Here is a 16,129-nt window from a genome sequence, read left to right on the forward strand (position 1 = left end):
AAGGCGGTGCAACAAAGCAATTTGCCTAACAACGCAGACAAAGCAAATTGTTGCAAGGAAATTTGTGGTAAATTGGGAAAAATTTCGGTTATTAGTTGGCACAACACAAACATACATAAATACCTGAGGAAAATTGTGAATGGCGCTTGTGCGCTGATAAAGGGTTCGCTAACTTTTTAGCAACGCAAAAAGAAAAAAACAAAAGAAAAACCAAATGAAGTTGAAACAAAAAACAAAACAAAATCCAAATGAAGCTGAAACAAAAGCGCAAATTTCAAATGAAAAAGAAAACATAAATAAATGGCTAAAGGTAGAGGGAAATATGCAAGCAGCCGGCTTGTATGCATCACTCACCCGATAATTGGACTAGTCGCTCCCGGCTTATCTTGGCTGCGCGACCAACGTAGAGCGATGCTGTGTTGTGTGACGTTCACCACCTTCGGTGTGCCGGGCGGTGCTGGGTAGGCGCTTGGGTCCACCGAGCGGTGCAGCAGCGATGAACTGCCCTTTTCCACCTGCCATGTAACGCAGTACAAAAACAACAGTGCAAAAAAGTTTTGTTATTTGCAGTTGAGGCAGTGATGAAGATGGCGGGCGTTTTGGCGAAGAGTGTAGCCGCCGATGCAGTTGACCATGATTGATCATAACATAGTTGTTGTTGTAATTTTTATGCGATTCGACGCATTATAAACGGTTGTCGATCGCCATCGGCGATATGTCATCACAGTGCAGCCACATTGCACACGCGCAAAATGCAAATATGAAAAGAGAAGAAAGAAATGCAAAATATGAATAAATTGTGGTAAAAATAAAAAAATTAATAAAATTTTTATAGTTTTGAATATTGGTTGTGGGTAGTAGTTTTATTATAAATGTGTATGTATGTATATGCTTGCCATCAGCTTCCGCAGAATTGTAATTACCGTTGACTGACATGCATGATTGGCATGTTGACAGACAGCTCGCCGTCATAGAACCACCGAAAAAGCTTGCAAACTCTTATTATTATTCTGGAGGGGTGGTTTAAATCAGATGCAACGGTAAAGTTGTTTGTAAAAAGAGTAAGCGATCAGCAAACTTCAGCGGTCAGTGGAGTAATTATAATTTGATGGATTTATTGTTAGCTCTTGAGAGATTTTGACAACTGAAAACTCCAGTTAATAATAAAAAAATATTCAGAAAAATTTTTATAAAAATAATCACGATAAAGAAACGACGACATTCTAATATACGACAATATATTGGGTGGTCGAATTTAGTATTTCTAATCAAACTTCAACTTATCTTTTTTATTTTTACAATTAATTTTAATGAACCAAAAATATACCACTTTGTTCGACCACTTTTGTAATTTTTCCGCTAGAGACATTATCCCATCAGTGTGAAACTTTTCCGGATTTCTCGGCGAAAAACTGCGACAAGTAATTTTCACAGGCTTCTCTTGAAGTCAACTTTACTCCATTAAGGCAGTTCTGCATTGAACGAAACAAATCGTGGTCCGATGGTGCAAGATCAGGGCTATATGGTGGATGCATCACAACTTCCCGGCAAAGCTCTTCCAGTTTTTGCCGAGTCATCAAAGATGTGTGTTGTCTAGCGTTGTCCTAATGGAAGACGAAGCCCTTTCGGTTGGTCAGTTCTGGCCGTTTTTTTCGATTGCTTGCTTCAATCTCATCAGTTGTTGACAGCAAAATGTGAATTCAATCTTCAATCGTTCGACCAGACTGGAGCAACTCATAGTGAATGATTCCTTTCCAATCACACCAAACACTCAGGTTATGCTCGAGGCGTCAATCCTGGCTTTGCGACTATTTGTTTAGCTTCACCACGCTTGGACCATAATCTTTTTCGCACATTATTGTCGTATTTGATCCACTTTTCGTCTGCTATTACCATTCGCTTCTGAAATGGTTGGATTTCATTTCGAAAAATTGACGCGAGCGAATCATTGTTGTGCAACACGAACTGATACAGCATCTCTCCGTAAACTTCACAAATTTCATTGGTGGCTTGCGTGGCATTCTTCCCTTTTTTATAACCTCGCAACAAAGTTGCTAAGGAGAGTATTATAGTTTTGTTCACATAACGGTTGTTTGTAAGTCCTAAAACTAAAAGAGTCAGATATAGGGTTATATATACCAAAGTGATCAGGGTGACGAGTAGAGTTGAAATCCGGATGTCTGTCTGTCCGTCCGTCCGTGCAAGCTGTAACTTGAGTAAAAATTGAGATATCATGATAAAACTTGGTACACGTATTTCTTGGCTCCATAAGAAGGTTAAGTTCGAAGATGGGCAAAATCGGCCCACTGCCACGCCCACAAAATGGCGAAAACCGAAAACCTATAAAGTGTCATAACTAAGTCATAAATAAAGATATTAAAGTGAAATTTGGCACAAAGGATCGCATTAGGAAGGGGCATATTTGGACTTAATTTTTTTTGGAAAAGTGGGCGTGGCCCCGCCCCCTACTAAGTTTTTTGTACATATCTCGGAAACTATTATAGCTATGTCAACCAAACTCTACAGAGTCGTTTTCTTCAGGCACTTCCATATACAGTTCAAAAACGGAAGAAATCGGATAATAACCACGCCCACCTCCCATACAAAGGTTATGTTGAAAATCAGTAAAAGTGCGTTAACCGACTAACAAAAAATGTCAGAAACACTAAATTTTACTGAAGAAATGGCAGAAGGAAGCTGCACTCAGGCTTTTTTTAAAAATTGGAAATGGGCGTGGCGTCGCCCACTTATGGACCAAAAACTATATCTCAGGAACTTCTAGACCGATTTCAATGAAATTCGGTATATAATATTTTCTTAACACCCTGATGAGATGTACAAAATATGAGTGAAATCGGTTTACAACCACGCCTTCTTCCAATATAACGCTATTTTGAATTCCATCTGATGCCTTCTCTGTATAATATATAGTACATTAGGAACCAATGATGATAGCGGAATAAAACTTTACACAAATACGGCATTTGAAAAATATGTAAATGACGGATAATGAAATCTCGATTATCACTTTATCATGCGAGAGTATAAAATGTTCGGTGACACCCGAACTTAGCCCTTCCTTACTTGTTACATAAAAATTTCAAAATATAGCGAATTTCTTCCTAATTTACACTCATTTTTGAACAGCTGTAACTGTTTTTCAACTTCCCCGAATTAATTTTTTTTACTGAAGCCTAAAATCTCACCTTTCCAACATTATATACAATTATAACACAATGAGATTGGTAGCACTGGAGATATACGACTGCAACGACATCTATTGACAAAATACGAAAGACCCAATAAAAATATTTTGTTGCTAGATCGTACATCTGTTATATCTACTTTATACAAAGTACGACCTTAAGTCAAGAACGCAAATTTTAAATAAATAAACCGATTAATCAAGATCTAACACAATTAGATTATTTTATGTGAAACTTGAATCATCCTTGTGTTGGCATCAGAGGATTTCAACATTGGTTTTGGATCAACACAACATATATGTAATATTTTGGTTGCTGTTCTGGGTATGAACTCATATTAAAATACTTGAATCTTTTGCAAAATCGAGTCGAGTCATGTCGAGTAGATGTTGCAAAAGACACACATAACCACATATTAGAGGACCTTACATTTAGCCAATGTATCATTACTGCTGATGAAACGCGGCTTTGTTGTTTATTTATGTCCAAGAAGCTAACGCATGGTGCTCTAAACATGAGTCGAAATTGAAAAATTTGCTGACGGCCATCCCAGCTGAGGCCTTTAACCACTGTACGGACTGTTGAAAAATTATGTGATGGCTTGCATTGGCTCCAAAAAGTGCCCTTTTTGTAGGCGATAATAGAGATGTGTATTAAAATACGTGAAATTGTAATATTTTTTTTAGTCGGGGTCAAAATTGATTAGATGGTATTGCTTGCGAACCGCTAATATTGGTTTATATTATGTCTTGTCACTTAAACAAGCTATCAGGGAAATTATTTCAAGATCACAAAGTGGACATCTTTTGGGCTATTTCCAGCAGCATTTTCAATTCAAATTCGGATGGCTTATTAGGTAAAGAAACTTTATAATGTGCTTTGAAGCGTCTTATGGATACAACATATACTATATATATATATATAGTTTTTTTTATTTATTTATCCTAACTTTGATTAAAGTTTATAACGGAACACTCGTCATTGAAGACCAACTTCTACAGAATATAATATTTTTGTTCACCTAATGGTTGTATGTATCAGCTAAGCGAGATGGGTATAGGGTTATATATAGCATATAAATGATCAAGATAACAAAACTAGTTGCAAACCGGGTTACTATCTGTCCGCCCTAGATACCGATTATCTGAGCCCCAGTACCTATAGTTAACTTTTTACCGAAAATATCGGTCAATGTGTGAGATATGTAATTGAAATTCATAGAGAATCCTTTCCTGACGGTAGTATGTCTGTGTGCTACAAATGGTTTGAATCGGGTCAATACTTCCCTTCGCTTCCACATACCAAATATAAAGAGTTTTGAACTTTCGAGTGATTTTATACCGCAATGAAAATAAGTGAACGTGTTTTTCTTAAAACGGTGCATATTTGTACTTAGAATGAATAAAATCAGGGGAGAATTCACCTTAGACCCCACATAAAAAACAAACCTTATGTACCTGAAGTTACTTCCCTGGCTTTGGAGCTAGCAAGTTGCAAGAGTATCAAATGTTCGTTTATACCCGAACTTAGCTCTTCTTTACTTGTTTAACTAAGTATTTAGCATTCATCTTGAAAGCATTGCAACCATTTCTAAGAATGTAACACTAACGAAAACTTTGTATGCGACAAATAACATGATTTATAGTAACTGAAATATTTTTTCGAAGTAACAGCTACCCAAATGTGGTAAACAAATCAATAACACCACCCAGAATTAGCATAAAACACCTTTTTAGTGTTGAAAAATAATAATGTAAGTTCCCTAAAGCAGCGCTAAACACAAGCAGAGCATCACTAATCCCCACACACATTCAAACATATGGTCACACTTTGTAAGCAAATGGCAGAAAACATGATTTTAAGGTGTCGCCGTCGGAATTACTGTCATGACGCGCCTGACGCACAACATAATTTCCATGTTTTATGCCACTTACACGCCTCTTATCTGGGCAAATGTCAACATTTTCGCACGCCATAAATTTTGGCAGGACAAAGTGCAGAAAATAAGAAAAAAATAGCAGATTTTTGAAAAGCAACAAAATTTACGTCATCTTCTCACAAACTATTTGGCCTTAAGGCAACAGCAGCAACATTTACAAAACCTTTATGCCACATTTACGTGACAATTGCGTTGTGGCACAGCGAGTGTCACATAAATTGCGCATTTTATATGCCGCGCTGCCAAATGCCCCCAGCTGCCTCTCTACATTTAATGCACCTATGTGTGCCTTTGTGTGGGTCAAACGGCGCGGAAACTATCAGCAATCAGTGACAGTTATGTTGCATGCGTTTGTGCGTGATTTTACGCGCCACTTTGTGTAGCCATGCACTTTGTGCATCAAAAGTGCTTTTCTCGAAAATCATCAACTTCGCGAAGCAGCAATTTAGCTGCACAACTCAATGTGTGTTTGTGCGTGTGCCAGCATTTTTATGCGGCAAGTGGCTACGCGCGCTTCTCACAATCGATCGCACTTATCGCTGAGCCGTCATAATTTACTAATAAAATTTGCATTTTTATTAATATTCCAGCGGCAGCAAAAACATGCGCGTAAAATTGTTGCAACAAAAAATAGTGGCAAGTAAAAAATGCGCGCGCAACTAATAATAACTGTTTGGGCGCGCTTGTGTGTTTGTGAAAGCTTTTTTTTGTTATTTCTCAATTTTTTTACCAACTTTTTTTGCGTGCCACAGCCTACTGTGCAGCGCTTTGTCGCTCTAAATGACGCGTAATTGCGCATAATTTTATTTTATTTAAATATTTTTTGTTTCTTCATATTTAGAATTCCTGCTCGGAAAGGCTGCTGTTGCAACAGTGGCACTTTTTAATGGCCGCTGCTGTTGCTAGTTATAGGTATTGTGTTGCACGGCCACAATTTTCAACTCAATTTGCATAAAACAATTTAGTGGGCTTGACGAGAGCACACGCGGGCGCTGATGAAGGTGACAAGCCTGCATGTAACTTACATACATACATATATGATGTTGCATACATATACTTTTTATATACGTAAATATATATTTCTCCATTTATGTTCCATTATGACCCACCAACGCCTGCCTGATTGCCCTTTTATCAGTTCTGTGTATAGCTCTTTTCGTTGTCCGCGCGCGTCTCAGCTGCCAAAAGCTTGCCTCAAACCACAATAACTTGCAACGCTTTGCTGCCACGTTATTTGGTTTGTGGTTTAATTTTTGCAGCCTCATTTTATTGTAATTTATGCGCGGGCAGTGAGCGGCAAGTGCGGCGGATATTGCAAAAAAATGAAGGAAAGTAAAAAAACTTAAAAAAAAAAAATGGAAAAAATTACAAAAAGGTCAAAAAAAGATGAAAAAATCACAAAAAGTCCAAAAAGAATCATACACCACATTCATTTGCAAAAAATTGACTCCCATTCCGCCAAACATCGAGCTCCAACCCTGCCACCTGCCTCTCAATACACAAACAACCGTTTGCGCCACACACTGCTACATTGCACTCATATCAATCGCGCACACACACACACATAGCGGAATCGGCGCTCATCTCGCCGGCAGCAAACTTATGCCGGCTGCATTTTAATATTCAACTGCATTTGCCGAAGTTCCTTTTTCAATATTTTTACATTTTTATGAATTTTTGGTCGTTTACTCTTTGACTCCTCCGCCTGTCGCGGGCATTTTTTCGCCATATTTTATGCCGGCCATCAATCATTTGCAGGCCAACTTTTTACATTTGTAAAACAGCGAAAAAATTGAAATTAATTGATTGCCCTTCGGTCAGCAGTTAAAAAATGAAAGCCAAAATAAAATTGATTTCCATAAAACCAAAAATTAAAAAGACAAAATATCGCGAAAAGCAAAATTAAAAAAAAATTGAACTGTTTGCCTCATCTCTTCCCAGCTGCAACGAAATTGCTTGAAAAATTGCGCTTCATTCATTGCGCGCTGATTTTTACAACAACAACTATGCACATATTATGTATGCAACAACGTGCGCGGCAATCAAAATTGTTGCAACAGCACGCAGTAAGCAAGTAAACAAATTTCGATTAAATTGCCGCCGATCATTAAATTGCTTATCACACACTGTGGTGTATTCGCAGGTATATATGTATATGTAAATACATACATATTCATATTTTTGTGTGCATTTGTGTATGTATGTATATTTTTTTCTGCGAATTGCATTTATATACTTGCCAACGTCCATTCATCGCTGTGTTTGCCCCAAAGCTTTGCGATATTTCATTGCCAAATATTATTACAATGTATGTATGTATGTGTGATGACTGGTTTTACTTTTTATGAAAGGCAATTGCTTTGCGAAAAAATCCTTTGACTCTTTAAATATATGCGTTTAATAAATGACATCAATATTGAGTTTCGTATTTTTAATAAAATAATATAAATAAAAATCATAATATTTTGCCTTTCTGCCTCCAATTTGGAAAACGTATGCAACATATACTTTTTCATAAATCATGTGCTTAAAGAAGACTTTCAAAACTGCATTTCTTTAATGATCGAAGCCAGCCAACAAAGGTAAAAAGTATTCGAAAAATTTTGACCATTGTAGTTCTCATACAACAACGCCAGGAGAAGGCGAACCCGATTCCCCAATCGATGACGATGGAGCAGACGTTCTATTGCCCGACCATGAAGAAGTTCGAATAGCAATTGCCCACCTGAAGAGCAACTAAGCGGCGGGGCCGATGGATTGCTGGCCGAGCTATTCAAACACGGCGGTGAAGAAGTGATAAGGAGCATGCATCAGCTTCTCTGTAAAATATGGTCGGACGAAAGCATGCCCTACGATTGGAATTTAAGTGTGCTCTGCCCAATACATAAAAAGGGAGACCCCACAATCTGCGCCAACTACCTTGGGATAAGTCTCCTAAACATCGCGTATAAGGTTCTATCGAGCGTATTGTGTGAAAGATTAAAGCTCACCGTCAACAAACTGATTGGACCTTATCAGTGTGGCTTTAGACCTGGCAAATCAACAATCGACCAGATATTCACCATGCGCCAAATCTTGGAAAAGACCCGTGAAAGAAGAATCGACACACACCATCTCTTCGTCGATTTCAAAGCTGCTTTCGACGGCACGAAAAGGAGCTGCCTTTATGCCGCGATGTCTGAATTTGGTATCCCCGCAAAACTGATACGGCTGTGTGACCTGACGTTGAGCAACACCAAAAGCTCCGTCAGAATCGGAAAGGACCTCTCCGAGCCGTTCGATACCAAACTAGGTTTAAGACAAGGCGACTCCCTATCGTGCGACTTCTTCAATCTGCTGCTGGAGAAAATAATTCGAGCTGCAAAACTTAATCGAGCAGGTAAAATCGTTTATAAGAGTGTACAGCTGCTGGCGTATGCCGATGATATTGATATCATCGGCCTTAACACCCGCGCCGTTACTTCTGCTTTCTCCAGACTGGACAAGGAAGCAAAGCAAATGGGTCTGGCAGTGAACGAGGGCAAGACGAAATATCTTCTGTCATCAAACAAACAGTTGTCGCACTCGCGACTTGCCTCCCACGTCACTGTTGACAGTCATAACTTTGAAGTTGTAGATAGTTTCGTATATTTGCATAAACACCACTAACAATGTCTGCCTGGAAATCCAACGCAGAATAACTCTTGCCAACAGGTGCTACTTCGGACTGAGTAGGCAATTGAGAAGTAAAGTCCTTTTCTCGATGAACAAAAACCAAACTCTATAAGTCACTCACAATTCCCGTCCTGCTATATGGTGCAGAGGCTTGGACGATGTCAACAACTGATGAGTCGACGTTGCGAGTTTTGAGAGAAAAGTTCTGCGAAAGATTTATGGTCCTTTGCTCGTTGGCCACGACGAATATCGCATTCAATGGAACGATGAGCTGTACGAATTAAAAGACAGCTGGCTAGGTCATGTTGTCCGAACGGACGAAAACACTCCAGCTCTGGGCGGACAGATTTTCATCGAGATGCCCATTTCTCAGAGTACCAAACAAAAAAACTATTTTTTATGACCCACCCTAATATAAATATGTATGTAAGTATATACTTAAATGTGTGTATATATTTTCTAGCAATCAACCGCTTCAACTCATTTCTGCCATGACTCACCGCCATGCTCTCATCAGGCTAAATTCATGCAGATCATCTTCAAAATTTCACCCAAGCAAAGTTATGCTCTTCCTTAAAAACTTTATTACTTTGCACTTTGATGTTGGCAATACTTGCCAAAGTATGCGCGCAGCTAACTAAAAGTATGCGCAGATTCATGGAATATCGAGTGGAGCAGAGTGAACAAATATTAAGGAAAAAAAGGAAAAACAATTACAACAACAATAGCTATGGGCTTTTGTTGCTTCGCATGAAATTAGCGTCATTTGTTTAGCAGCGCGCTTAACATGTGTCTTACAAGCTGCATATGCACATCTGCAACACACACATATGTATATATATGTATATGTAGGTGCTTGTATGTTTGCCACGCATACGAGTACATAAAATATTTGCAACTGCTTTAGAACTTTTGCGGTATGCATCATAAAAATTTGATTTGCCAAACGCAGGGCGTATAAAGTGAGTATTTTTGCGCCACATGCCACAAATGCCACTTACGAGCGCGTTGCACAAGCATACGCACTAATCTCACTTATTACTCACGCACTTACATGGCATATTAGACATACACACATATGCGCCACACACAACTTGCCACTTGCTGTTCGCCACTTAGCGCTGCTTGCCACCGACAAGCGGCGGCAGCATGCCTCATCGCTCAACATTGCCACATTTGTTTTGCAGTTTTTGCACAACTTTATCGCTTTCGGCTCAGCGATTTTCCGCTGAATTTATTTGTGCGCCAGTAAATTTTGCAAATTTCGCATCAAGAAAATGCAAATTAAAATATTTTCATTGCTCAGCGCCGCGCATTTTTGTTGCTGTGCTGACGCATTTTCGTGTGCATTGGTATGCTGTTGCTGCTGTTGTTGTTTGTGCGGAATTATGCACAATTAAATATTTGGTGGCGCAACAAACGGCTGTAAATTTTGACGAAAACTCGTTGATGCGCAGAGATTTAGCATTTCTGCTTTGGGCACAATTCTCTCTAATTTTTGGTGCTTAAAATCACTTGCGGTACTTAAAGTTAATGTTGCACGTTAGTTTTAATAGCTCATGCGTTCGAGGAAATAGTTTTAGTACTGATGATTCTTCCAAATGGAATTAGTGCTGAAAAGATCTGCTTCTCAAGATACTATATAATAATCATGCTTGCGCCAAACTGCATTGCTGCAATGAAAAGTGTTGTGTATCAAACTCAAAACTGCCCAAATTACTGAAGAATAAAGAGCTTAATCCTTAAGTTACTCAACAAAACTAGAATAGTATTGAAAGTTCCATTAACAGTCTGAATAAATATGAGGTTCTAAAGAAGTTTCTTCACAATTTAGTCACACGCTGAACCATTTTCGGACTTCATCTGTACACAAGCGGACGATCTGAATAAAAATTTATTGTCCATAACTACGAAGCTTTCCCCAACAGTATTGCAAATTTTCTATTTCTAAGAAAGTGTTTATTTATTTATGAATTTCTATTTTTCCCTTTCAAGGATCCCCACTTCCAGATTTTAAATTCAAAGCATTAACAAAATATTATGTGCAAGTTTAGCTCCTCCTTCGATGCAGACCCATTTTTAATCTCTTCAGTCGCTTCGTCCTCTTATGTACCTCTCCAGGTTTGTCAATAAAAAAAGTTCCCAAAAGATCCGGGTGATCTAAGTTCACTCTAGCCGTTCGCAAAATTTATTCTGTGAATGATAACCATTTCATGAGATCTTCATTGAACCATGGGTATGCAAAATTGCTCTTGTACTCCTGAAAAGTTCCCAGAAGATTGTGTTTTCGCCAAATTTTATTCAGTGATGATAAAGCTCAAGATTCAAGTTGCTTTGCCATTTTACTTAGAAAACCAACGCATTGGCGTTGTTTATGAGCTTCGGTGGAATCATCGGTCCATGTTTCTTCGAAATTGATGTCGATGAGAATGTAACCTTACCGCGCCATGATAACCGACTATTTGATGCCTGAAATTCAAGCTCGTGATCTGAGGCGACATTTGGTTCCAACAAGCCGGCGCCACTTCCCACACATCTCATCAATCAATCGATTTATTGAGAGAAAACTTCGGTGGACAAATAATTTCACGTTTTTGATCCATAGATAAGGCAGTTTTTTTCAATCCACCTCTGAAGAAAGCGACTGAACTGCTATTTATGAAATTATGCATATACTTCATTCTCACGCTACTTACTTTCCAAACCTATAAAATATTCCTCTATTACTATATTAACCACACTCTTGCCAACCGCCCCTATTTAATCTTCTCCAGCCATAAATCATCGATTTCAATTTATATTAAAGCCATATTTCAGCATAAATATCCTACACAACAAGCCTGCCAAGTAAAAAGGAAAAAATATGAAAAAGCTCCTAATGAACTCAATTACTAATACATATTAATTCTCCACAACTAAATATTCGCATCCTTTTTACTAACTTCATTGCGCCGATATCGATTGATTGTATTTGCATAAATATACCTCAGCCGGGACATTTATACAATATTTACACGGGTAAACTTAATAGCCTATAAATTACAGCGCGGTAATTAATGCTGCTATATTTTGCATGCGCGCTCCGTTCTCACACTCCTGCGCCCGCACTCACTTTCTTCTTCACCACTGTATGTATATCCTACGCTAGCTGAGGCCACGACCACTTTTAAAATTAAAGTGCATAATTCAAAGTACACAACATTTACAGCAAATTAATTTTAAACATTTATTGCTTTTAGCTCGGTTGCCAGCCTGCCTGAAAGCTAACAAGCCTGCGAGTCGGGCGATTGCATGGACGCTCGCAAAATGAGGATTTAAATATACGAGCAGCCGAGGAGCCGAGCAGCAGCGGGCATAAAAGTCCGCTCAAACCACAGTGACCGCCCAAAATGGGGGCAAAGTAGATGAAGTGGCTGCGCAGCTGTGGCACGCTTGGGTCACTTAGCCAGTGATTGGACATAGGACGTGCCATGGCGAGTATTTGTTGCAATATTTTGAATGGACGCAGGCCGTGGAAAGGCAAATTGAAGCGCAAATATATGGAGGACACATGTGTAATATTTATGTGTGAATTAGTTTGTGTGTCTATATGTGCATGTGAGCATGTGCATATTTACAGTTATTGCCATTTTGTGGTATGGCGCGACAATTATGCCATAAAATTGAATTTATGAGAGCCTGACAACAACTGCAGCCTTGTGTCTGTGCGTATGTGCCGCAGAGTGCGAAGGTGTCAAGAGGGCTGGGCGAGATTTTAAAGTGTGGTGACACACAGGCGAAGCCTTTAAATAAATATTATATTAAAAGCTCATTTTGGCGAGCTTATTAGGATATCGTGTGGCATATTTTGTTTGCCGACGACAGCTGATTCCGATAAATATTTAATTTGTGAATTTTGTGTGGCTTTTTTGTGTTAGTTGTTGGATATCATATTTTTGTTGTAATTAGCTTTAAATATTTAAAATGTGATATTGGCAGTTATTTGTGACAAAGTTGGTAAAATAATAAATAGAAATTGAAACGTACCGTTAACGTTGCTGACCATGAGGTCTCTCCACTCTCTGACGATGCGGTGCAAGTAAATAGGCCGGAGTCACTTTGTTGTAAGTCTTAAAGGAAAGAAAAATTATTTGAAAAATTAAATTATTTTATTATTAAAACGGTCGAGGTTTCAAATCAAATTAATTTTAAATGTGAATTTTTTTTATTACAAAATTTGGATTTTACTATTAAAGAAAAGCTTTTGAAACTTTTTTTCAAATGTTTAAAACTAAAATGTTTTATTTTTGTAAGCTGTAAGCCTTATTTAACACATAAATAGAATTGTGATTTAAGTATTTCCCATCAAAAATAGCTCTAAGCGGTTTACTTCGCTACCAAACTTATTTGAGGACACCCTAAATGTAAGCAAGCTTTATTTTAGCATGCAAACGAAACACAGAATAAAGTAACGAAAACGTTGCCTACATTTGTGCGCATAATTTGTATTTATCCGAGACGCGCACCTATTGCTGTATACAATATGATTATTATATCTCAATATCAACTCAATTTTCATAAAAAAAAACTCAGGAAAAAAAGAAAAGTTGTAGACAATAAAATATATATTTTTTAAACTTGTTTCCAAATGTTGAAAACTGTAATTTCTTATTTTTGTAAACAGTAAACTTTATTTATGACTAATAGAGCAGTGATTTAAATATTTGCCAATTAAAAATACACTTATTTGGAGACAGCCTAAAAGTTGGCAAGCTTTATTTTAGCACGAAATAAAATAACTAAAATGTTGCCTACATTTGTGCGCATAATTTGTCTTTAGCCGAGACGCACACCCGTTGCTATGTCCCATATTGTTATTATATCTGAATATCAATTGAATTTTTATGAAAAAATTTAAGTAACATAGAAGGAAAGTGTTAGCTAATAAAGTACATATTAAATTAAGCAGATTTATTTCTACTCTTAATCAGTATTTAATCAATATTTCATTTAAATTTCTATCTACTGAGACTTAATGAAACAGGTATAAATACAATTTTTCATCATTACTCACCATCGATACGCAACGAGCCACCCTGCACTATTGTATAACGATTGCCATTCTGCAGCATTGTGCCATCCTTGTACCACTTGACACGTGGTGTTGGATTGCCTGTTGCGCGACATGGCAACATGGCAACACTGCCTTTAGGTAGCGTTTGATTTGAGGGACCAATTTGAATGATCGGCGGCGGGGTGTCATCCACAGAGGTAACCTATAGCAACAAATAAGACAAGAAAGAATGTGGTATTCATTATAACAAAGCTGTTGTTAGCAGGCAGATGTAAAATTTGCCTACAAATAGACAAAGGGGCACACGCAGAAACCAAATAATAAGGATATTAAAATTCACACAACAGAAATTTAATTAAGTATGAGTAGTGAGCAGTTGTCAAAAGAACTGTTGAGCTGGGAATGAAAGAAGGAAGAATGTTTAATTCTCTTGCTGATTTTTGGTAAAAAAATATTAAAATTTTAATGATTACAGATAGTATTTTTTTGCTAAGTTTCAACAGTTTTTCTACTATAAAGACTGGAAATATAGCAGTAAGTAATACCAGAAATAATTTGACTTGGACAAGGTAATTTTAGAAAGCATATTGCCTAAATTTTTTCCACTGGGTATTCTATAATTATTTTAGGATTTTAAGTTCATACTTATTAGTAGATGGCAAGTAGAATTTCCGAATATTTTTTGTAAATTTCATTTTCCATTGAAGCTGCTAACCGGAGCCATTTGTGCGCTCACCAACAAAAACAATGCACAAAAAAAATTTGTAAAATTACAATCCTTTGTGTGCACAAAGGCAACCATGGTTACAATTTCGTACGAATTGTCTCTCGTCATGACAATGTGTAACTCAAAGCCGTAAGGACAACTGAAAAGGCTGCCAAATACGACCAAATGATATGCTGGTATTGAAAAATAAATTATGGCAAAAAATAAATTTCAGCAATGAAATGTGAAAAAGATATTTTCAAAGGTGGAAAAAGCGTAACTGGAACTCTTTTAAGGCCAGCAAAGGTAATTTGATCCAATTAAATTGCAAAAAGAGAGCATGCAATTAAAGAGAATGAATTTTAAATATTTCTGGCATGATACTAGTTGCAGTGTATATACTCGTAGACACATACATATATTGGTAGGAGTGCAGCCCTATCGGGCTCAATTAGCACTTGATGTGCCATTTTGATAACATACATATATACAAATTTATACTTTTTTGGCTAGCACATATTACTCCTACAATTGCCAAGCACTTTTGTGCAACTCGTACATATTTATGCATAAATATATTACATATATATAATTTGTCTGTTGCGCTATGGCCATCACTCACCTGCAAGAATGCCCGTATCGTCGTCGAGTCCACCACGCTAAAGGCCGAGCACACATAGTAGCCGGCGTCGTCCTTTTGCACGCCACTCAATTGCAGTGTGCCCTCGACGGAGACATGCATGTGGCCGTACGAATTGTTGGGAAACATCAGCGTCGAGGAGCCCTCTTTTGTCCAGAACACCGATGGCGGCGGATTGCCATCGGCAACGCAAGGAAACTGAGCAACGCCGTTGAGACCGACCTTTTTGTCTTGCGGCTTCACAACGAATGTGGGCGGCGCTGTAAGAATGGAAGGGAAATGTGTGTGTGAAAAAGGCGGAAGAAATTAATTTAAATTATACATATATACTATAAAGTATTTTATATAACTTTTTTTTTTTTTTAATTTAAAAATCAACTGGTAAATGGAAGGCAAAAGTCTAAAAAATATTTTTAATTAGAGTGAACTGACAGATCAAATTTGACCCGGACTGACAAGAAGAACTATTTTTTCAAGTATTTTAAAATAGGTTTCTGAGCCAATAAGAGCAGGCTAAAGCTAAGTCCAACTTTTCGCACACTTGTACTGAGCCTTTGCTGAGATGACCTTCAGTGTCTTTCCTTGTCACCTGTAGTGGTACTTTAGATGATTGAAAGGTCCTCAGCTATATTGTCGAGTACCTCTTTTGCGTTATCTACTCGACGTCATTTTAACATAAAACTCAGGTTTTTTGACACCTTGGTTAGCATTGACATGCTTCATACCCGAAACACTAGCCAAAAGGCATTGAGTCGATCCATTAGAAACGTAGAGATTCTTCTTCAATGCTTCTTGAACTGCTTCAAAGTTATCGTCAGTAACAGAGTTGGATGGACTTGTGTACGTGATGAAGTACACTCACCGAAATTGCGATTCGGTCAGGGTCAAGTTTGATCACATGGTAAAGTATAGTTGTAAAAATATTTTATTA

The 16,129-nt window shown here is 37.8% G+C and overlaps 1 protein-coding gene across 1 annotated transcript in view; it reads right to left on the reverse strand.

The window, feature by feature from the left end:
- The window catches only part of LOC126755280 (protein sax-3), a 236,083-nt gene that overhangs the window by 40,365 nt on the left and 179,589 nt on the right, over window positions 1–16,129 (reverse strand). Inside the window, exons 7-10 of the mRNA XM_050467729.1 lie at window positions 15,181–15,458; window positions 13,853–14,054; window positions 12,826–12,908; window positions 355–515 (exon numbers count right to left, since the gene is read on the reverse strand). Of these exons, the coding sequence (XP_050323686.1) occupies window positions 355–515; window positions 12,826–12,908; window positions 13,853–14,054; window positions 15,181–15,458 (724 nt within the window). The remainder of the gene's footprint in view (window positions 1–354; window positions 516–12,825; window positions 12,909–13,852; window positions 14,055–15,180; window positions 15,459–16,129) is intronic.

The sequence above is a fragment of the Bactrocera neohumeralis genome, chromosome 4 (genome assembly GCF_024586455.1).
Source record: "Bactrocera neohumeralis isolate Rockhampton chromosome 4, APGP_CSIRO_Bneo_wtdbg2-racon-allhic-juicebox.fasta_v2, whole genome shotgun sequence".
NCBI classification, from domain to species: Eukaryota; Metazoa; Arthropoda; class Insecta; order Diptera; family Tephritidae; genus Bactrocera; species Bactrocera neohumeralis.